Source organism: Geotrypetes seraphini, chromosome 1, assembly GCF_902459505.1.
Source record: "Geotrypetes seraphini chromosome 1, aGeoSer1.1, whole genome shotgun sequence".
Lineage (NCBI taxonomy): Eukaryota > Metazoa > Chordata > Amphibia > Gymnophiona > Dermophiidae > Geotrypetes > Geotrypetes seraphini.
In genome coordinates, this window is record NC_047084.1 from 533,719,572 (window position 1) to 533,743,261 (window position 23,690).

The 23,690-nt window shown below is 44.8% G+C and overlaps 1 protein-coding gene and 1 long non-coding RNA gene across 4 annotated transcripts in view; one reads left to right on the forward strand and one right to left on the reverse strand.

Moving 5' to 3' along the window:
- LVRN (laeverin) overlaps window positions 1-1,604 on the reverse strand; it is a 126,598-nt gene extending 124,994 nt beyond the window's left edge. The window contains exon 1 of one of the 3 annotated variants that reach the window (XM_033929063.1): window positions 829-1,604. In XM_033929063.1, coding sequence (XP_033784954.1) covers window positions 829-1,484 — 656 coding nt within the window. In that variant the 5' untranslated portion in view covers window positions 1,485-1,604. The remainder of the gene's footprint in view (window positions 1-828) is intronic. The other 2 variants (XM_033929064.1, XM_033929062.1) reach the window with 2 other exon arrangements.
- Window positions 1,605-18,390: 16,786 nt separating this feature from the next.
- LOC117352564 overlaps window positions 18,391-23,690 on the forward strand; it is a 58,322-nt gene continuing 53,022 nt past the window's right edge. The window contains exons 1-2 of the long non-coding RNA XR_004537723.1: window positions 18,391-18,724; window positions 21,418-21,479. This is a non-coding gene — a long non-coding RNA (uncharacterized LOC117352564). The remainder of the gene's footprint in view (window positions 18,725-21,417; window positions 21,480-23,690) is intronic.

The window sequence follows — 23,690 nt, forward strand, 5'->3', positions numbered from 1 at the left end:
TAGGATCGCTACAGCCAAACAGCAATCCCCTGCAGGCTGCTTTAATGTGAAACTGGGAAGCCGCCAAACTGGGAAGCCGCGTGAATCTACCTCTAATAATAATAATAATAATAATTTTATTTCTTATATACCGCTGTACCGTGAGGTTCTAAGCGGTTTACAGTAGAAACAGAAGAAATGCAATAAGTGAGATTAATTAAGATGAAGAGAAAGTACTTAGAGTTCTCTAATGCAGCAGGCCAGCTTAAGTGAAATTTTGTAATTGTCTGACAGGCCAAATTTTATTACACCGAGGGCCAGATTTTCACATTTCTGATATAGACTAGAGTTTGACATGTCTGATATAGACGGACCAGGTGGACTGGATGGCAGAGCAGGAGTGGAAGAGGGACTTCCAGTGCTACACCTAGCATTTCTGTTACCCACAAGTCCTCCCTGGGTGTCACCACCTGCTGTTCTCGGTTGTGTACACAACCCACCATGCTTTAAGTTCCTTTATTCGGATCTGGTAATTTGTGGTGAGTCGAGCACCCCCAATCATTTTGAAAAGTTAGCTCCTATGCCGATAGACATGTCAAAATAAAGCTCCAGAAAATTCATCAGATTGCTCCCGTTTTTGAAATTGGGGTATTAGACGGACAGCGCTTCGGAGCTTCGCATTCGGCTCACTGACAGGGGGGTTTATTGTCTCTCATCTGAACCAAAAGAACTTGCCCCACCCCCCGATGTTGCGAGAAAAGATGATAAGCTCTGCACAAGGCAACAGCAGAAACTTTTGAAAGAGGAAGAAGGCAGTCAAAAAAAAAAACCCCACCCTCACACACTTACTTATTGACTCCGAAGTCCTCGTAGTAGGAGACGAAGAGGCCGGACAGGTCATTGGCCAGCAAGCCGGCGAAGTCCAGCTGCAGCACATACAGCCGCCCGGCCCGCAGGGTCTCGCGCAGCTCCAGCACCACGTACTGGTGCTTTTCGGCTAGCCACAGGTCCTGCACGGCCACTCTGCCTTCGCCGCTAGGGGGCGCCAGCACGGCGACGCGGGAGTAGTTGAGCCGGTAGCTGTGAAGCAGCACGGTGTCCGTCTCCTCCGCGCACAGCACGCTAATGTTCACCTGGCCGGACAGGCGGTGCAGCCCTCGCTCGTCGGGCTCCAGCATGGGCCACAGCTCCAGCTGGTAGTTGACTGGCGAGAGGCTGGCCGGCAAGCGAGGGTCGTCCCAGACACCTGGCCGCCTGCTGGGCTTGGCGCTCGCGCCGACGGTGGGCGCGCTGCCCGACCACAGCTCGGGAGCCTCTTCCGCTGCTGCTGCGGCGGCGCTAGAGGCGGCCGCGCCGCTCCTCGGACCTGCCGCCTCCAGCCGGGCGCGGGCGTAGAGTGCAGCCAGCGCGCCCAGCGCCAGCACGAGCGCGGCCAGGAGGAGCGCCAGCAGGGCGGCGGCAGCTCTGCTGAGGTAGAAACCCGACGCCGACGATTTGGGTCCCATGCTGCGCTGCGCTGCGGGCGAAGAGGGTCTCTCGGAGAGCCGAGGGCGCGGAGCGTTCCACAGTGGGGCTGGGGCGAGGGCGCGCACTTTTCCAGGGCTGGAGGTGGAGTTGCTCTGGAGGCTATTTGAGGATGGGGGGAAGGGAGCGTGTAAGTGGGCGCGCTGCCCTATCGGCGGCGCGTTCAGTCCAGCCGAGCTCGTGGCTGAGGGACAAGGGCGCTTTCCAAGGCTTTATGGATTGGGGGGGGGGGGGAATTCGTTAACGTGTGGCAATAGCGTTTTATTATTATTTTCTCTGAAAGACAAACCGCGGCTCTGTCATCCGAGTTCTACCCGGTCAGTGCCACGGAAACTATTGGGTTTCCCTTCTGGAAGTTGGGCATCATCTTCCCATTAGCTCGGGAAAGTTTCATAGCAGAGAATACTATCTACACTTGTCCCCAGAAATTCTTCACAGTTAGCATTTTATAGATTTGCTTTGCAGGAGGCAGCAAAGACGAGAAAACCCACAACTTATTTGGCTGTCTGCCTGCTTCATCTTACCAAATGACTAATTTAATTTCGCTTCAACAAGAAACAAACTTCTTTCCTTTAATTGTAACCAGCTCTATAATAGGCTCCTTTCATAGTTTAACTTTACAAATTGTTCAGTTGCCGCTCTGCCCTTTTTTTTTTGAAACACAAAAGGGACTTGGGGCTAGATTCAATTAAGGGCTCCCCAAATTAGGCACTGGGAGGATGATCTGCACTAAGGGGTAAAACACGGACCTTACAGACCTCGCGGATCTAAAACTGCACATCCTTAAAAATTGGAGGTCCGTGCATTGACAAGTCCGCCTTCGCTTTTCCCTGCAGCTCAGCTCAGGCCCCCGGCTCCCTCGCGGACCTCACGGATCTGAACTGCACGTCACATCCTTAAAAATCCGAGGTCCGCGCCACTTTTGAGGTCCCTGCCACTTTTAGTCTCTGGCTCTGACAGAGCTCTACGACAATTTAACTCTGACGGATCCTAATGCTTTTCCCTCCCTATGCTAGGATCAATCAGAGTTAAATTGTCATAGAGCTCTGTCAGAGCCAGAGACTAAAAGTGGCACGGACCTCAAAAGTGGTGCGGACCTCGGATTTTTAAGGACGTGCGGTTTTAGATCCACAAGGTCCGTGAGGTCCACGTTTTACCCCTTCCCCACTAAGGGTTTCTTTTACAAAGCTGCTCAGGAAACACTGACATCCATTAATTCCTTATGGACATTGGAGTGATTACCACAGCAGCAGCCGTTAGCAGTGGCGTAGTAAGAGTGGGGGGGGGGCAGTCTGCCCCGGGCATGGTCTTCCTAAGGGTGTGGCACCCCTCCTCCTTTCCGCCCTCCCGCCCCTCTCCTTGCTGTGTGCGTGCGCCTCTTGCCTTCCTCCGTACCTTTCATAGTGTCCTGGAGCGAGGTTGCTATCTGACATCACTTCCAAGACCCAGGTGTGACGTCAAAGAGCAAGCTGATTCTGACATGGGCATGCTGCTTACGCCGGAGACATTAAGAAGGGACACATGCATGGGGGGAGGCGCTGCTCACCCTTAGTACGCCACTGGCCGCTAGTGCAGCTTTGTAAAAGGGGGGGGGAGTTAATATTTTGAAAAGAGTGCTCTGCCAAAGCCTTTTGCAAATGCTAGCTCTCAACTGATGGCAGTTAAGTGTGTAATGAAGTTAACATCCTGCCTAAATTCTGGAAACATCCTTGACCTGCCCTTGCCCCTCTTATGGCCATACCTACTTTGTCATTGTGCACTGAAATTTAATAAATACAGTGATACTTTGAATCCGAACTTAATCCGTTCCAGAACCCCGTTCGAGTTCCAAGACAATTTTTCCCATTGAAAATAATAGAAACTGGATTAATCCATTCCTGGGTACCACAAACTCAAATTTTAACAGGAAATACACTGGATTTTAAGGTAAAATATTAACAAATATTCCAAAGCAGCATTCAGATTCTGGGGCACAAACACACACATACAATGTGCAGGGTGTTCAGATTCCAAAGCAGAGTTCGGATTCCAAGACAAAATTTACTACAAAAAAAAAGTTTGGATTCCAAGTCGTTCGAGTTCTGGGGCGTTCGGATTCCGAGGTACCACTATAATTTTATTCTTGTATACTGCCAAAGCCATACTAGTTTGAGACTGTTTACAATAAGAAGTACTGGACAATCAGTGAAAAAAATACAAATCATCAGAAATACATACAAGATAAAAAATTTAGTGCACATGTTGTAGAATAGGACATGCAACCGATACAGAATCTGGGGGTTAATGCCTAATATAGGCTTAAACTCTAATTCTCTTTTTTTATTTATTTATTTTTTTTTTTAAATACCCTTATTTTATCTAACTTCAGCAGGAATTCACAAAAAGGTTGGGGAGCACTTCCCCTCTCAATTTCTTAGTGGAGGTCCACAGTAACTCTCCTCTTGCTAATTCCCAAGCATTCTGATAGTGAAGGTGCAGTGCACCTTCATCAAATCTTAGGGCCTCTTTTACGAAGCTGTTTAGCGTGGGCCGCTTCAGTAATGGCCCCAAAACCCATAGAGATTTAAAGGGCTTCAGGGCTGTTGCCGAGCAGCAGCCGTTAGCGTGGCTTTGTAAATCAGGCCCATGTGAACTGGGAGAGAAGTATTAGAAACATAGAAAGGTGACGGCAGATAAGGGCCATATAGCCCATCAAGTCTGCCCACACTATTTACCCACCCTACTAGAAGATAGTAGGTAGATTGAGAGCAGTGTCTAGTTTTACGTTTCTGTTTTTTTCAGTTGGAAATTCCCTGGTGGAATTCAGCGCAAAAAAATTCAAAATTCTGTGCAAAAAAAAAAAAATCATATTCTGTGCACAAACCCCACCTTTTACAAAACCATAGCTCAGTTTTTGGTGTTGGGCATGGCGGTATCAGCTACGATGCTCATAGAAATTCTATGAGTGTCAGAGTTGTTACCGCTGCAGCCAGCACTAAAAACCATGCTACAGTTTTGTAAGAGGGGAGAGGGGGGGTTTGCTAATTATGCAGAATTCTGCAACTTTTTTTTAAACATTTAAACGATATTGTTGCTAATTATCATCCAGAATTTCAGTACAATTCAGTACTTTCATTAAATTATGCTAGAGAAAACAAAGAGCCAGCATCTCTGTGTCACCCACCTCCACTCCCCACCCCCCAGCAACATCTCTGTCCCCCCTAGCCAGCATCTCGCACTCACCCCTGTCCCCTCCCAGCAAACATCTCTCAATTTCTCACCCTTGTGTTCCCCCAGCCAGCATCTTTTACTCTCCCTATTGTCCCCAATACAGCATTCCTGTCCACTACCTCTGCAATGTTGAGTCCAATTAATGGCAATCTGCTGCTGGCTCTGCAAGCTTCCCTCTACCGCGGTCCCGCCAAAGTGATATCATTGTGGGACCGCGGTAGAGGGAAACCTGCAGAGCTCACACAGGCTGCCCAAAGATGTTCCTGGCAGTGATTTGGGCCACAGCGATGGAGTGCCAAACCAACATCAAAATCTGCGCAGACCTCAAGTAATTCTGCACAAATTCTGTATTGTTCAGTAGCGCAGCATTTCATCAGGAGTAACATATGTATTTGGACTCTACTACTTCTACTATTTATCATTTCTATAGTGCTACTAGGCATACGCAACACCATACACATTGTATGCATGTACTATCCGGGACTGTTTTTATTGGAGTTCCTATTTTATTGGATTCTTAATTATTTGAACCAGGTTTGTCTTTGTCACATGTCTTTCAGCCCATTCAAATTCTCATAATACTCTAAGTTAATACATCTTATTGCAATTTTAACACCTTTCTTCATTCATTCATCACACTGCAGTTTTAACCAAAGACCTCTGAAACACCACTCCACCATCCCATATACAAGTTTTTATCAACGGGGAGAGCACTGTGTTAAATCCTCACTTGTCAAGGCTTACTGCTTTTCTAGTTTACTTAATTCTCAAAATTCAGCGTTTTAATCAGCCCATAGCATTTTGCATTGCGAATTTCTCCTGGGGGGGAGGGAATGTTAGGACAAACAGATCTGAAAAGGTTATTATGCCGTTATACCGGGCCATGGTACGCCCCCACCTGGAATACTGCATCCAACACTGGTCGCCGTACATGAAAAAGGACATAGTACTACTCGAAAGGGTCCAGAGAAGAGCGACAAAAAATGGTTAAGGGATTGGGGGAGTTGCCGTACGAGAGGCTAGAGAAACTGGGCCTCTTCTCTCTTGAAAAGAGAAGACTTGAGAGGGGACATGATCGAAACATTCAAGATATTGAAGGGAATTGACTTAGTAGAGAAAGAGAGATTGTTCACCCTCTCCAAGGTGAAGAAAACAAGAGGGCACTCGCTAAAGTTAGAAGGGAAAAGATTCCGTACAAACGTAGGGAAGTTATTCTTCACTTAGAGAGTGGTAGAAATCTGGAACGCTCTTCCGGAGGCTGTTATAGGAGAAAGCACCCTGCAGGGATTCAAGACAAGGTTGGATAAGTTCCTACTCGAACAGAACATACACAAGTAAGGATAGACTCAAATAGGGCACTGGTCTTTGACCTAAGGACTGCCACGTAAGTGGACTGCTGGGCACGATGGACCCAGCAGAGGCAAATCTTATGTTCTTACCTAAAATTTAGTTTTGGGTTGTTGGGGGCGGGATTATTTTCAAATATTTATTGAAATTTTAAATTGTTATAATGCAAAAGATTGATAAACATGAACATAAGGAGAACAAGAAATGTATACATTCTGGCAAAAGACGTAAGAAGACTTGAGGCGGTCCAGAGGAGGGCGACGAAAATGATAGGAGGCTTGCGCCAGAAGACGTATGAGGAGAGACTGGAAGCCCTGAATATGTATACCCTAGAGGAAAGGAGAGACAGGGGAGATATGATTCAGACGTTCAAATACTTGAAGGGTATTAACGTAGAACAAAATCTTTTCCAGAGAAAGGAAAATGGTAAAACCAGAGGACATAATTTGAGGTTGAGGGGTGGTAGATTCAAAGGCAATGTTAGGAAATTCTATTTTACGGAGAGGGTGGTGGATGCCTGGAGTGCGCTCCCGAGAGAGGTGGTGGAGAGTAAAACGGTGACTGAGTTCAAAGAAGCGTGGGATGAACACAGAAGATTTAGAATCGGAAAATAATATTAAATATTGAACTAAGGCCAGTTACTGGGCAGACTTGCACGGTCTGTGTCTATGTATGGCCATTTGGTGGAGGATGGGCAGGGGAAGGCTTCAATGGCTGGGAGGGTGTAGATGGGCTGGAGTAAGTCTTAACAGAGATTTCGGCAGTTGGAACCCAAGCACAGTACCGGGTAAAGCTTTGGATTCTTGCCCAGAAATAGCTAAGAAGAAAAAATTAAAAAAAAAAATTTAAATTGAATCAGGTTGGGCAGACTGGATGGACCATTCGGATCTTTATCTGCCGTCATCTACTATGTTACTATGTTATAAGGCACTAAAAAAATGGAATGAAGGAAGTTGTTCCTGAATTATGAAAGAAAATAGTCTAGAGATGTCTTATTTACTGATTCTTAAAGAGTAATTTGGAGAGTTATAAGAAAGGTTGTCTTTGTATTTTTTATACATCAAAATCCAGTTCCACCACATGTGTAATGATAAATTGGAATTATCTTTCCTGTTGTTGGTGGAAATAAAGAAGTCAGAAAGGGTTTTGTCATCATGAGCAAGTTGTGTGGTAAGAGCCAGTGACTTGTACAGTATGGGCCGGATTTGGTATAGGATGCCCAGTCTCAGCAGCCGCCTAAACGGCTTTTGAGAATCGCACACGGGCGTCCTATATAGCAGTGATTCCCAACCCTGTCCTGGAGGAACACCAGGCCAATCAGGTTTTCAGGCTAGCCCTAATGAATATGCATGAGAGAGATTTGCATATGATGGAAGTGATGGGCATGCAAATTTGCTTCATGCATATTCATTAGGGCTAGCCTGAAAACCCAATTGGCCTGGGGTTCCTCCAGGACAGGGTTGGGAACCACTGCTATATAGAATTACGTCTGTTCATTAGGACAGACACAAAACCCTGCCAAACCACCCTGATTCTCTAACTGCCGTCCAGGTCACAGGTGCCGGTTTAGAGAATCGCATTGCCACTGAGCTGATTGCAGCAAGGGAATCTCCCTGCCACAATCAGCTCAGTGGCCGCGGCAGGAAATCCACCAGCCGTGAAGTCGGCTGGCAGGAGGGATGCCCAGTCCTTCCTGCTGGAAGGTCCCTCCCCCCCCCCCCAAATGTCCGTGGCAGGAGGAGTGTCCAATTAAGGGGTATTCTCTGAAATTAGGTACGATATTACGTGAAGAACCCTAAAAACAATTTTAAAAAATGTAATTTTAAAAATTCCCCTCGTCCTCATGGGAAGCAATGTAAATGCACCAGCAGTTAAGATGTACTTGGTCCCCTACTACTTTGTGTCAAATATATAGCCACTGTGTTTTGTGCCAGTTATAATTTCCATAATAACTGATTAGGCAGACCAACATAATGTGCATTATATAATCTAAGAAGAAGCAAATATTATACAGTTTGAAACAGAGTTACAGGTAATTAAGGTCTCAATTTCCTTACAAGACATAATCTAAAATACTTCCTACTTTTGCCATTCTCCCTCCCCCTCCTCCCCCCTTTTGCTAAAATCACTCCTAAAACTCTCAGGAAATATACCTAGGGCTAGATTCTATAAATGGCACCTAAATCAGCAGCTGCCTACAAAAATGACTATCAATCACACTTAGGCACCATTTAAAGAATCGCAGCTAATGGTGCCTACCAGAAAACTTAGGCGTCTGCAATGTAGGTCAGGGTTTTACATTGCAGGCACCTATGTTCTTTAATAAATCAGGCCTAACGGCGTCTAAGTCCTACTCTGCTCCTAACTCTGCTCACTTAAGTATAAGGTGCCATTAGGCATCCTGCTATAGACACGTTACTGGCACCTACATTTTTTTAAACAAGTTTTTAATTGTTTTTAAATGATGCAGTCAATTATTATGCAGATTAAAGCCAATTAAAACAATTAAGTTAGGCAGCGGTAGGGCATGTAGAATCTGTAGTGAATCAGTTGCCTGGCAAGATTCGGATACGGATTGCCCAGATGGGTGAGTTTAGTGAATCTAGCCTAGACATGGGCAACTTCAGTCCTCGGCCAGAATCCAGTTGGGTTTTCAGGATTTCCCCAATGAATATGCATGAGATCTGTTTGCATGCACTGCTTTCAATGCATATTCATTGGGGAAATCCTGAAAATCCGATTGGATTCCAGCCCTCAAGGACCGGAGTTGTCCATGTCTGATCTAGCCCTTTGTCTTCAGAGGGGGGAGGGGAATAAGAAGAGGCCATTATCTATAAATGATGTCATAAGTTAGTTACAACACCATTTATAGATAATGGCCTCTTCTTATTCCCCCTCCCCACCCCCCCATCAGAAGACAAAGGGCTAGATTCACTAAACTCACCAATCTGGGCAATCCGTATCCGAGTCTTGCTAAGCAACTGATTCACTACAGATTCTACATGCAAATGATCTGATCAGATGCACGTCCACAAGCGATCGCATGGATATATGGGGTTGTTGTAACCTCGATACTGATTGGGCAGGAGAGGCGGCAAGGATCGTAGTGACTGGTCTTCAAAAGTCGCTTCTTTTTGCTGCCTTCCTACTTTTGCATGCCATTTCTCCTCATTTGCATGGGCAGATTGGATCGGGTAGGAGACTGATCGGTCAGAAGATTAGTGAATTGGGTCAGGGAACGATCGCATACTGGTCGGAACACGATCGGGATATGACCGGTGCGTTTAGTGAATCTAGCTCAAAGACCAGGCCAATACTTTCCCAGAAACATATAGTAGCTGATTTGCATTCCACACTAAGGGGAAATTCTATAAATGTTGTCCATAATTAGGTGCTGCAAGATCTGTGCTAGAGAATGACACAGGGACAAATTTTTCCCCTGTCTCCACGGGAACTCATTTTCCCATCCCGTCCCCACGAGTTCTTTTCCTGTCCCTGCCCCATTCCTGCAAGCTCCATCCTCATCTGCACAAGCCTCAAACATTTTTAAATCATAAGTGTTCGAGGTTTGTGAGGTTAAGGTAGAGCTTACAGGAATGGATGGGGAAATTTAGTTTCTGCGGGGATGGGAAAAATTTGTCCCCGTGTCATTCTCTAATCTGTGCTAAGATAGTTTTCTGTGAAGGATTTGCACCGTTTACAGAATACTATGGAAGTGCATATCTTGTGCCTAACCGTGGGTGCCAGCATTTATGCCTGCCAAAACTTGTGTGTAAATGCAGTCACCCAATTTATGGCAGTTGGGCATACAATTGATAATATTCTATAATATCATACCTAACTTCTGAGAATGTCCCTTGATCTGCCCATGCCCTTCCCGTGGCCACACCTCTTTGGAGTTGCATGCTGTAGAATTGTAGATGTGTTATAGAATAGGGCACAGGGCAGCTATAAACCCAAATGAGTGCCAATTAACACCAATTATTGATAGCTCCTTAACCAATTAGTTTGTACACAGATCTGGGATCCACCCCCAAATCAGGATGACCTATATAGAATCCAGGGGTATACTACTAACTGCAAACCAATCCATTAACATTCTCATGCAATTAGTAACATTGGGGCTCATAATAAAAAAAAAAAACATGTCTAAAAAGTGGCCTAAATGGGTACTTGGACGATCAAAAAGCCTGATCGTCCAAGTACCCATAATCAAAGCAACTGGGCCCATTCCGGTTGGCTCAGGCGCCTCAAGCCCCACCTGTGGGCGGGGTTTGAGCCATCTGGGCCAATCAAGCCCGAAGGCCAGCCATTCCGGAGATGGCTGGCCTGTCAGACGGACAGTCTTGGCACCCGTCCATCTGACCAACAATTTTTAAGGTACGGGGAGGAGGGATCATGGAGTCGGCGGGGGGGGGGGGGAGGGTCGCGGGTCAGCGGGGGGGGGCGATCGGGGGCTCGGGGGGGCGGTCATGGGGGGATTTTGTCGAGGGCAGGAGGGCCTGGGATCCCTCCTGCCCGTATTTTAGTGGGGGTTAGGGGGTGTCGCCGGGCCAGGAGGGCTTGTGCTCACTCCTGGCCGGATCGTGGAGGGTGGGAGGGGGTTCAGGGTGCCGCCATGGCAAGAGGGCTTGGGCTCCCTCTTGCCCCGAATGTAGTCAGGGGTTTGGGGTGCCGCGGACCAGGAGGGCTTGGGCTCCCTCCTGCCCGGATCATTGTAGAGGGGGGGGATTCTGTAACCAGTGTTGTTTTTGACAGACACCGGTTACAGAATCCAGCTTTTAGGCGAAGGACTGGCTCCTCCATCGCCTAAAAGCCCTTGTTTTAGGTGTTTGGGACGTAGGTTGATTATATGGTGTAAGTTTAGACGTAGTGGTGGTCTGGGTGTTTAAACAGCTGAACATAGAGGCAGGCCATTATAAAAAAAATCCTCCTTTTGGATGTTTTTTTTTTGATAATGGACATTTTCCCTGCTTCTACTTTCAACGTTTAAGACCTTAGGCCAAAAGGGGACTTAGACTTTTTTTTTTAATTATGCCCCTCATTCTGTTTATTACCTTTAAAGTGGACTAACACTTCAACCACACTCTTTATTAGTCTTGGTTCTACCCTTCCAGGGATGTTTATTGAGATCTTACCCCCTCCCCCTTTTACTAAGCCGCAGCCTGGAGCGCTAAATGCTCTGATGTTCTAGAATTCTTTTGAGCATCAGAGTGTTTAGCGCCATTGGTCGTGGTAGAAACCTCTACCGCGTCTTAGTAAAAGAGGGCCTTAATGCTTTCTCCTGTTCCTTTCCTGGGTATCGGTTTTTGTATGTTCTTTGCACTGCAACTTTTATATATATAGACTTTTTTTTTTTTTTAAACTGAATACAAGAAAGTTAAGTCAAAACAACCAAAAATCTAATTAAGCTCAAAGGAGCAGTTTTTTTTCTTCTTTTTTTTTTTTTCTCTCATTGGCTCTTTGGTGAACAACCTCTCTTGGCTCAGCTACGATCAGGGGCCCAAGTCCTGGTCTCTGATCTTCTTCGTTGTGAGCTTTATTGGTTTGCCTTTGGGGGGCTTTACATAGGGGGGAGTTCAGGGGTGTGTGAGTGGGGGTATTTGCAGGGGGAGGGGATCCTTATTGTTCTATGGGGGGGAAAAAACTGTTGATGCTTGGAATGTTCTCTGTTTTTGTACGATTGGCCTAGTTTGGCCTTTTGTATTGTTTGCCTTTTCCAATGTGCGATGTTCCTCTGTCATCAATAAAAAATTGTTTCACTTAAACTCAAAGGAGCAGAAGATATTTTTATATAAAATAATACATTTATTATCAAGGAGCTTGATCAAGACATGGTGTTCCTGGCATATCACTACTGTGTGTTCCCTTCCCGGATCTTTCTTGCTCCCCCGTAGAGTAAATGAAAAACATTAATACATATGATCAAGTACATCCAGTTCAGGTTCATGTCCCCATCCCATCAAGATTTCACTAAGCCGGATTTATGCCTTTTTAGAATAAGCATAAATGAGTAGATGCTTTTTGCCCTAATGACACTGGGCCCCAATAGCCAGCCAGCAGGAATCGGCATTTTGCTGACTGCCACATACATTTTACCCGGAAGTTCAGTGCTGGGGCATGTCCAGGTTCCAGCAATGAATTTCTGGGTTTATGGAGCTGACAAAAACACAGCCAGTTAAGTGCAATATTCAGCACTTAACTGGCTATGAAGAACTGCATAAAGGGCCCCTTTTACAAAGCCGTGGTAGCAATGTTGCACTGAAGCCCATTCAGTTCTTATGGGCTTTGATGCATTTACCACAGCAGCATCGCTACCCTGGCTTTGTAAAAAGAGCCCAATGATAGGATTGCATTTTATGTGGTCCTGTTTACATGGTTATGTTAACCGGTTCATAGACAAAACCGCCGAAGATAAAGGCGTGCGCCGACAACTGAGCGCAAGACAGAAGCGCGCGCCGAAGAAAAAGAGTGTTTGTAGGGGCTCCGACGGGGGGTTTTGTTGGGGAACCCCCCCCCACTTTACTTAATACAGATCGCGGCGGCATTGTGAGGGGTTTGGGGGGTTGTAACCGCCCTCATTATACTGTAAACTTAACTGTTTCCCTGTTTTTTAGGGAAAAAGTGAAGTTTTCAGTAAAATGTGGGGGGTTACAACCCCCCCCACAACGCCCCCACAACGCGGCGCGATCTGTATAAAGTAAAGTGGGGGGGTTCCCCCCACACCCCCGTCGGAGCCCTTTAAAACAGTCATTTTCTTCGGCGCACGCCTCCACATTGCGCTCAGTTGTCTGCGCGCGCCTTTGTCCCGGCACGCTTTTGACCTGACACCATGTTAACCAGTTAGGTGCTGAATATCGCCACTTAACCAGCCAAGTGCTAACTCTGTTCCTGGAATGCTCCCAAAATATCTACTTTTGACTTGGATGCTAACCGGGCATTTTCAGTGGCACTATCCAGTTAAATGCCATTGAAAATTCCCAGTTTTCCCTGCACAAACCAGTCAAGAGCCATTTAATAGCTCTGAATCAACCCCTTCCTTTTCAGGTAAATCATCTGATTAAGTTGCACTGACCTAATGAAGGAAGTATAGCTCTTAAAAGCTGTTTACAAACTTATTGGTTAGTCTAGTAAAAAAAAAAAAAAAGAGAAGAAAATTTGCTACTTGTTTGACCATTATATTCAGTGGTGTGCTGGTAAGTGGGCTCTTTCTCCAAATAAATACAAAATAACCTTAGCAGTAAAGATAACAATACTCCAGACTCATAAGTTCCTAATTATTTTATGACATTTTACTATTAGGTATGGTTTTTATACGACTTATTTAACTGTAAGTTAATTTTCATTAGAGCCTATCCCAGCACACCACTGATTATATTTATACTAATTCTTTAATATTGAGGTGTGAGTTCAATCCCAGTCTGCTCCTTGTGACCCTGGGCAAGCTACAGGGTCTCTTTTATCAAACTGCACTAGAGGTTTTTAATGTGAGCTGGCACAGTAAATGCTCCGACGGGCCTATGAGCATCGGAGCACGTACCTCACCGGCTTGCACTAAAAACCTTTAGCACAGCTTGTAAAAGGGGCCCTTAACCCCTCCATTGCCTCGAGCCTGCCGGGACAGATAGTGGTAAATCAAATAATAAATCCAATAGGGAAAAAATGTAAGTGCCTGATGATTATTCAGTGTATAATGTACAGTGCTATGTACATTAAAGGCAATCTAGCAGCCCTATAGAAATGAAAGGAAGTAGTAGCAGTAGTACTTTTATGTAAATTTGATTGGATTTTCAAAGCTAGAGACTTTCCTCCTCTTTCTCCATTTCTGCCCCTTTTTTGGCTTCCATGACAGAGAGATGCATGCACTAGCTATTCTGCAGTACTAGTTTTGTGTGTGATTAATCTGCAGTCTTTGTTATATTTATGTTTAATAAATTTTGCTATACTGCCTGCAACCTATAGTAAGAAAATGGTTTACAGTCAAAATATAAAAGAAAGAACAGAAAAACATAGGATAGAAGTGTCAATTTCTGGAAAAGAATGAAAAAGAAGAAAGACTGTCCTACAAACTGTCTCTTCATCTGTTATTGCAGGGATGGATGCGCTGGACAATCCCTTCAGCAGCCAACTGAACATCACCCTCATTTCTGAATAATTGTGCAAACAAATTATATTTTCATTAGAGTTTTATTGTATAATTGTGCAAACCTTGGCTTAGCAATAATTTTAACTAACAAAAGAAGGATTTTGTACGGCATCATAACCTCTCAGCAAGAGAGCAGTGGCATGGCACCTTCTGTTGCTTCCATTCAATCAGTTACACGGTTCAAAGCACAACACTCCAGCATTGGCAGCAGTGGAAGAGGAAGCGGAAGCAGCCTGAGCTACTGCAGTGGAAGAAGAAGCAGCCTGAGCTACTTTTTTTCAAGCCCAGATCAGTATAGGAAAAAGGTGCAATGTTTAGGGTGCTTTTGCTTCCGGTCCCACCTGGTTTCATTCAACCATGGCATTTCTGTAGCCAGAGACTCATGGGAGACCAGGTGCAATTTTGTTTATTGGAGCTTTATGATCTTTGCAGGAGGAAACTATATACTTATAGTCTAAGGGGCTCATAATCGAAAGAGAAAAACGTCCAAAAACCGGCCTAAGGTGGCACTTGGACGAACATTGTCCAAATACGTCCAAGTGCCGATAATAAAAACAGGTTTTGGACGTATTTCTAAACAACCTAGACCTTCATAGTGCCACTGAACGACCAAAGCTAAATGGGGCATTTCAGGAGGAGTGTCGAGGGCGGGATGTGGGCCGGCTTAGACTTAGTTGTACAGCATGTATAACCAAAAGTTATACAGCCCAGGATCGACGGAATTTGGACGTTGTGACTTTGACCATGTAAAACGTGGTCTAAGTCACAAAAACCCACCTAAAGTCACCAGATAAGCACTGCAAACACATAAAACAGACCCCCCACACACACTACCCCAGTGATCACCGACCATCCCCCCCAATCCCATAAAAATCATAATCACACCTTTAAAATTCAGCCTCCAGACCATCATCTCCTGGCAGCCTGGCATAGGAAAGCCTAGTTGTCCAGCACAGAGGCGGCTTAAGCCATCTTGGGGGTGGGTTAGAGACTCATGGAGAGGAGGACCCATGCCCATAAGCCCCTGTAATCACTGCATTGATACTTAAACGTGCACTCTCCAAAACCCTTTTTTACTGGCATATAAGTGGCTCCTGTAGCCTTAAAGGCTATTAGGGTGGTAGATAAGTGTATCTAGGGCAGGAGTGTCCAACCTTTTGGCTTCCCTGGGCCGCATTGACCGAAAAAAAATTTTCTGGGGTCGCACAAACGTGCAAACGCTGCAGCAAGACAGAGGAGGGAGCCGGCAAGACGGTAAACTCCCGGGAGTAGCAGAGGAAAACACTGCATTGCCCTCAACCGGAGCTGCACAAAATACTTCATGGGGCCGCATGGGGCCCTCAGGCCACAGGTTGGACACCCCTGGTCTAGGGGATTCTGGAGGTGGTTTGCGGGACTCACCATGACCTATAAGGGAGCTGTAGTAAGGAGAGGACATGGCACCCTTTTTCTGAAGTTCACAGCAGTGCCATGTAAGGTACCCCACTATTTAGGTGCCATGTCTAGGTGTTCATTCCATCACTTTGCAGACCCCTCCCATGTCCAACAGGGCTTGTTCTAAGCGTTGGACTTGGATGAAAAGTTGGATGGAAATGTGGTATAAAGATGGATGATTTAGCGACTTGGACGATCAGATCGGCAAGACATATAATTAGACAATTTTCAAAGGAAAAAAATTTTGGACGTAATTTTCGAAAATGTGTCCTAGATTGTTTTTTTACTTTGGACAACTTGTAACTTAGACGAAAACGAACTTAGACATTCCTTTCGATTATGCCTCTCCACGTGATTTATGCTCAAGCATTTTCCTTATTTGTCCTGGTGGGCTCATATCTAATGTACCTGTGCCAGCTACTTAATGCAGCTTAATAAAAGCCCCCCTAAATTTTGCATTTGAGGCAATACAAGAGGGTTAAGTGACTTACCCAAGACCACGAGGAGCTGCAGTGAGAGTTGAACCAAGCTTCCCATATTCTTAGCCCGCTGCTCTAACCATTAATATATCTAAATGTAAATAATAAATAAATGTGATAAACATTAGCCCAGAACTGTGATAATCTACTGCATGTTGCCTTCATTTGGCTATGTTTCTATGTTAAAATCAGTAGTATAGTAGAAAAACCCATGCTAGTTGCCTAACAGGTAGTGGATAGGAACTATGTGTGACTTGGGCAAATGGGAGGAGTGACAGCTAGCACACGGATTGTCAATGCACACTGCCGGTCATGACTTCTGATAGTTTAGCTTCGCTTAATACCATCTCAAAAAGAAGCATGGCTGAAGTCAAAACTAGTTCTGAGGTGGCATTTCACTCCCTACACATGTGATGCCCCCCAATACCCTTTTGATCCAGTCTCCCTTCACAAAACCCCATGTCCCTGATAAACCACCCTTGATTTAATACTTCCCATATAGAAGAATGCCCCCTAATGGGAGTAACGCAAGACTACCAGAAGGGGTTAGTGGCATTTTTATTCCGATCTTTTTGGGAGTGTGAGGGGGGTCAGTGAATGCTGGGGGAGTGTGTGTGGGTCTTTACTTTGTCTCTACAGTGGTTATCTGGTCACTTTGTTTACCTTTTTGGCACTTATACCTGTTTTTACATCATCTAACTCACAACGTATAAGTTCCATCCAGGAAGTCTAGTAAAACATTTGATTTTCCCTGCAGAACGACTTAGTTCAATTTATTTAATATACCGCAAATATAAAACCAGGAGGTAAATCTAAGCGATTTACAATAAAAGATTAAAATTTTAAAGAAACAAATTAAATAGGGTAAAAAAAACAAAAAAATAAGACAAAATGAAAAAACAAACAAACAATTGAGAACATAAGGAAAGAGGGAATCAGCGGATTACAATAAAAAGGTTGGGGAAAGGGATGAACAATATGGTAGGGGAGGAAGCAAAGAATTTAGTTCTGTCCGCACTAATTTCATAAAGCCAAGAACGCAACTTTAGAGAAACGTAGCCATCAAAAGAAGTAAAGGTCTAGGTTGGTCCACATCCCACCCCAACCACTCCTCCAAATATGCCCTTTTCAGCTCTGGGTGTACAGCGGCATTCCTAAAAAGTCCCTGGATACATCCAGAACATCAGCACCTAGTATAGGAAAGTCTAGTAGAGCTGCACACAGGTCTCTTAAATAGCCTGAGGGGTGGGCTAGTGAACCACAGAGAGGAGGACCCAGGCCCATAAGCCACTATAACCACTACATGTGGGTGGAACATATGCGTCCATCAAAACCCTACTTTATTGCCATATAGGTGCTACCTGCAGCCATAATGGCTACTGAGGTTGTAGACAGGTGGGTATAGTGGGTTTTAGGGGGCTCACCATAACCTATAAGGGAGTTCTGGTGAGACACTTATATGGCACCCTTTTTGTGAAGTTCACAGCAGTGCCCTGTAAGGTGTCCCAATGCTCTGTTGCCATATCTGGGTGGCCAGTCCATCACATTGCTGGCCCCTCCCACATCTAAAAAGGTCTTGTTCTGGGCATTTGGGACTTGGAGGAATTTTTGGTCGCAAATGTGGTATAAAGATAGACATGGCAGTCTGGTCAATCAAACACCTGGACGTACAGATAGACGATTTAAATATAAATATATATATATATATATATATATATATATATATATATATATATATATAAATTGTAGACATACTTTTTGAGAATGGACATTTTGCCACTGCCGACTTAGTTGTTTGTTTTTTTATTATGCCCCTCCACGTCTTCAACTCTACGTACTTTGTCCAGCTTTGATTCTTTCAAGAAAAAAATCAAAACTATTATTTTCTTTCGTGCCTATGCGGTCTTCATTAGAGAATGACACGGTGATGGTTACCCACGGGTAGCTGCAGATAACCTGCTGAAACAGGGACAAAAATAATTGGTTGCAACAGGAATGTGGAGAAGGCCATTCACCGCCCCGTGGAGCTGTGAATGGCCTTGTCCCTGCAGTTAACTGTGGATCGCGTGGTCCAGCAGCCCCCTTCCTCCCAATCGTGGTCTGGGCATCTCCCTCCTTCCTTCCATTCCCCTTCCCTGGCTTACTTTAATTTTCATCTTAACAAGCCGCCGGAGCCTTGAAGTTGCATGGGGCTGCTGGAAAGTCCTCCTCTGATGCAACTTCCTGTTTCCGGTTGCATCAAAGGAGGGCTTTCCGGCAGCCGCACGTGCCTTCAAGGCTCTGGCAGGGATAAAGAGAGAGCCGAGAGGTTCGGGGTTTGGCTTCTGTGCTGGGCTCGATGGACGCTAAGTTTGGCTGCTCTGGAGCAGAAGCGGGCAGTGAGCGCAGTTCGGCGGGCTGTGGAGCCAACCCAGGGCTGGCCATGGTGCTACAGCTTTTGGATCACCATGTGCAGGTGACAGCGTCGAGAAGAACAGCCTCTGGCTGTACACCTACCCACTTATCAAATTCCTCTTCCTGTGCCAGCACAGCAGATGGAAATTCTTCAGCTTGACAGAAACTTCAGAGGACTGTACAGTCATGGTGGACAAGGAGGGTTTTAAAGGTACGATGCACACACACTCAAATTTTGGTAGGCTGACTTGGTGATTTGGTGGCAAGTGCTGTGCAGAGGATCTGGATTTGGTAACTGGTATCAGGGTTCTGCTTCATTGGCTGGGGCTGGTAAAGCCATTGAGGCAGCTCATATAGTGCTTTTAAGGGAAATGGGTAGCTGGTTGTAAGAAAGGTTTGGACAGTTTCCTGGAGGAACAGTCCATAGTCTGTTATTGAGAAAGACATGGGGGAAGCCACTGCTTGCCCTGGATCAGTAGCATGGAATCTTGCTACTCTTTGGGAATAACGCATGGAATGTTGTTACTTCTTGGGTTTTGGCCAGGTACTAGGGACCTGGATAGGCCACCGTGAGAACAGGCTACTGCGCTTGATGGATCATTGGTCTGACCCAGTAAGGCTATTCTTATGTTCTTAAAATTAAAGTAAGCCGGGGAAGGAAGGGAGGGAGCTGCTGGACAGCGGCTGGCAGGAGCGAGGGAGGGGGCTGCTGGACCAGGCGAAGGGGGGTGGAGAGGAACAGACGCTGTACATTTTGGTAAGGAATATAAGTGAGGGCAGTGATGGGGACCAAGCTCACATTGACAGGATGGGGATGGAGCTCGCGGTGACGGGACGGGGACGAGCTCACGGTCTAACAGGTTCAGAGTTTTTGTTAATTATCACTAACTTCATTCTCCATAGTTTCATTTAATGCTGTGTACTATCTGTTGTAATCCACCTAGAACTTTGGATAGTGTGGAATAGAAATGTAGAAAATAAATCAAATATACCTTCTCCTAGCAAATGAAAGGCAGCAATCTCTTAGCACACCCTTTCTTGGTTTAATCTGTTCCATCAAAATTAATGAGGGAAGCAATTATGGGCTCTAATAGTAGGGGTTTCAATCCAAGCTGCTCTTTAAGTTTCTTGTAAGTGTTTCAAAATGATAGGTCAAGTGACTCCTGTTTCTTTTCTGCCTTTCTTCAATGTATATCTGCTTTGTCCAGTACAAAAACAAATGCGGTTTTCCTGGACTTGTATACTGTAATATTACTGAAAACAAATGATTTTTGGTTCATTTGGCACCAGTGTCCATTCATTTCATTTAAAGTAAAACAAGCCACAAATGGACTCATTCGTAGTATTTTTCCATTAGATTCAAAATAAATGCAGAGCCCTAAAATGCATTAATGGATCTGACATGGGGACATAATGAGCACCATCTCTCTTTTTTTAAATCTTTATTCATTTTAAAAACTAACATCAAGTGCAACATATTATCAAACAATGTACAAATAAACAGCACTTAATTCCATCAAATGATATAATGATATAATAAATACATATCCCTTCCCCCCCACCCACCCTTTCATACAGCATAAAGACAATCAATAGTAACACCAATGATCAAGACAAACAAAAGTGTGATGAAATAATAAATTAAAGGCATATCCCCCCTCCCCTCCCACCCACCCATCCTGGACGTGTATAATGAAAGGGCTAAAACTAAAAATCAATCTTTACAAAATTTTGTCAATGGGTCCCAAACCTCCTTGAATTTCTTATAATGTCCCAATTGTATTGCACTCATATGTTCAAATTTATAAGTTTGGGACAAGGATTCCCACCAAAACCTGTAGTTTAACCTGTCCCAATTTTTCCAGTTTTTTTAAAATGAGCTGTATGGCAACTCCCATCATGATGAAAAGTAGTCTATTATTACATAATAATGAGCACCATCTTATAGTTATACCTTCCGGTAAGAGGTGACCCCATTTAGGCTCCTTGAGGCCCTTTGATGAGAGCTTCTTTTATAATAGCATTTGGGCTCCCAGATTCCATTATAAAATACCAGGATAACCCAGCATCAGTGGGCCTTACATTTCTAGACCTATTGTTACACCAGCCATAGACCTGGTATCACTGCAGGCACCTAAATGCAGCAGGAATATGCATACCGTATATACTCAAATATAAGATGAGATTTTGGGGCCAAAGAAATGGGGGCCTCGGCTTATATTCGGGTCATCTCCCATCTACCCCCCCTCCTGGACTTGTTGCAAGCCTCTGCTAGACCTGCCGTATGGCCTAGTGGGGTTGGCCGAGACAAGAAGGGTTCCTCCCATCTCCTGTCCCAGCTTGGAAACCTTACTTACTTACGCAGACGACATCTTCATTTTGATTGAGGTTGACTCTGATCTTTCTAATATTGTTTCTAAAATAAATCAATGTATTTCTAAACTTCAATCTTGGGCAATGTCGGTTCAGATGAAACTAAATGCTGCAGAAATTAAACTTCTATGGCTGGGGCCAAACTTGGATTGTCTTCCCACAGCTGCTATGACTTTAGATTCCTGAGTATCCATGCAGATTGAATTTTCCTCCAAGATATTCAGTGTTCTTATAGACTCTTCGCTTACTTTCAAGGATCAAATAAACTTTCTTGTTAAGAAGTGATTTTTCAGCCTTCGTATGTTGAGAAAAGTCAGGGCCCTTTTCCACCAACAACATTTTTCTGTTCTGGTCCAGTGTATTATATTAGCCCGGCTGGATTACTGTAATGCAGTTTATCTGGGTTTAACTAAGACCTCCCTGCACAGACTCGAACTGATACAGAATACCGCCGCTAAGTTATCTAACTTATGTAACCTAAGAGGGATCCAAAAAGATCTATGTAATAAAAAAACTATGTCTGTCTCATAGATGCTGATGCTGTACATTTCAATCTCCAAGTCCAAATTCATCCAAGTTGATCTTTGGAAAAAGTAAGTAGAGCTTTGGATTCTTGCCCAGAAATAGCTAAGAAGAAAAAATTTAAAAAATTTAAATTGAATCAGGTTGGGCAGACTGGATGAACCATTCGGGTCTTTATCTGCCGTCATCTACTATGTTATTATGTTATGTTACTATCATGTGTCCCCTCTGCTTCGACATCTTCATTGGCTTCCTGTCCATCTCAGAATTCATTTCAAATGTACATGTACTGCTTTCAAGATCCTGTATGGTATTTTTGCTCCTTCTGTCCCTCTATCGTGGAACGCGCATAGATTTTGTCTTGTGAGAAGCACCCATCAATTTAAGCTTTCTTTTCCCTCAGCTAAGGAAATAAAAGAAATTAAGAAACTTTGTCAGTCTTATATTTTTAAACTAACAGAATTATGGAATGAATACCCTTTACCTTAAGGGGTTTTGGCTCTTTTCAATCTTTTCGTAAAACTCTAAAAACAATTTTGTTTGCAAATCATTATGTACTGTTTCCCCTCATTTTGGCATATGCATGCTGTGTTTGGTGAAGTGCTTGAGCTGTGAAGGACCCTGCTGGTTTGTTTGATCTTTCTTATCTTTGAAGTATTAGAACAGAGTGTGCATTACTCCTAGGGGGAGTGTTACACAATAGTACAAGATAGAACAGTGTTTATCAATCTGTTTGTGGCTGTGACCCTATGATCCTGGCCAAATAAAACTATGTTTCAAGTTTATTTAGGCTTGATATACCGCTTATCCATCCTAAGCGGTTTACAGAGTACAAAGCGAAAAGTAATTTAAAGCAGGGGGATTTGACGTATACAAACAATGAGGGAAACTTCACAGGATACAAAAGGGAGACGGGTAGGATTACAATGCTTCCTAAAAAAAAAAAAATCATTGGCGGCGGGAAAAACAAAAGGGTATGTGGTATAGCTGAAATCAAGCCCCAGGTCTGTACCTCATAAGCATCTTTGAAATGAAAGGTTTTAAGGTCAGATTTGAATTTAGCAGTGTTAGTTTCATGTCTCATGTTTGATGGGAGTGAGTTCCACAACACAGCAGCTACCACCGAGAAGATTGTTTTCTGGGTATCGTACACAAAGGGCTTCTTTTACAAAGCCACGCGGCAACAGCCCCAAAGCCCTTTAAATCTCTATGGGCTTTGGAGCCGTTACTGCACCGGCCCGTGCTAAATGGCTTCATAAAAGAGGCCCTAACTGATGGATAGAGGGAATTGCAAGAAGATATTGATGCGTTGATCGAAGTGCTTTGGAGGTTGTATACGGAATTAACAGTCTGTCAATGAATGCAGGGGAATGCACTGTTTTACCTTAAATGTAAGAAAAAGTAATTTGAAGGTAATCCGATGGGATATAGGCAACCAATGTGCTTTTTTCAGGAAAGGGGTGAGGGTGATGTAATCAGTGGCGTACCAAGGGGGACGGGGGGCGATCCGCCCCAGGTGCATGCTCCAAGGGAGTGCACAGCCAGTCGGATCTGGAACCTCCCGCACTGCTGCAAACGGTACCTCAGCGTGGCTGCCGTACTTAGAGCAGAGTCGGCAGCCGCACTGAAGTGAACAAAGGTCCCGCGATGACTGCGCCGTCTACCGCCTCTGTTCTGGAAAAGGTAAGTGACATCGGGGGTGGGGTGACCGGCAGCCGCAGTCATTGCGGGATCTTACCGCAACTAACTGCGTTTGCCGGCCCAGCCCCCTCTGACGTCACTTACCTCTTCTATCCGGAGCTCAAGCAGTCATCACGGGACCTTTGGGATAGAGAAAGAAAGGAGGATATTAGGGTGGTAAAGGAGGTCAGGATGGCATGGAATGGTGTGGAGGGTGAGAAAGGGAGTCAGGGTGGTATGGAATCATGCTGAAGGGTGACAAAGGGGGGTCAGGGTGGTATGGAATCATGGTAAAGGGTGACAAAGGGGGGTCAGGATGGTATGGAATCATGGTGAAGGATGAAAAAGGGGGTCAGGGTGGTATGGAAGGGTGTGGAGGGAGAGAAAGGGGCAGATGATGGAATTGCAGGGAAAGAGACATAAGGGGGAAGGATACTGCATGGAATTGGGTTGGAGGGAGAGAAAGGGGGCAGATGCTGATGGAAGTGGGGGGAAGGGAGGGGAGAGAGTGAAATGCCAGACCATGTAGGTGTGGGAGAGGGAAGGGAAGAAGAGGAGAGGAGAGATGCCAGACTAATGGGGGGTGAAGGGAGAAATGGAAG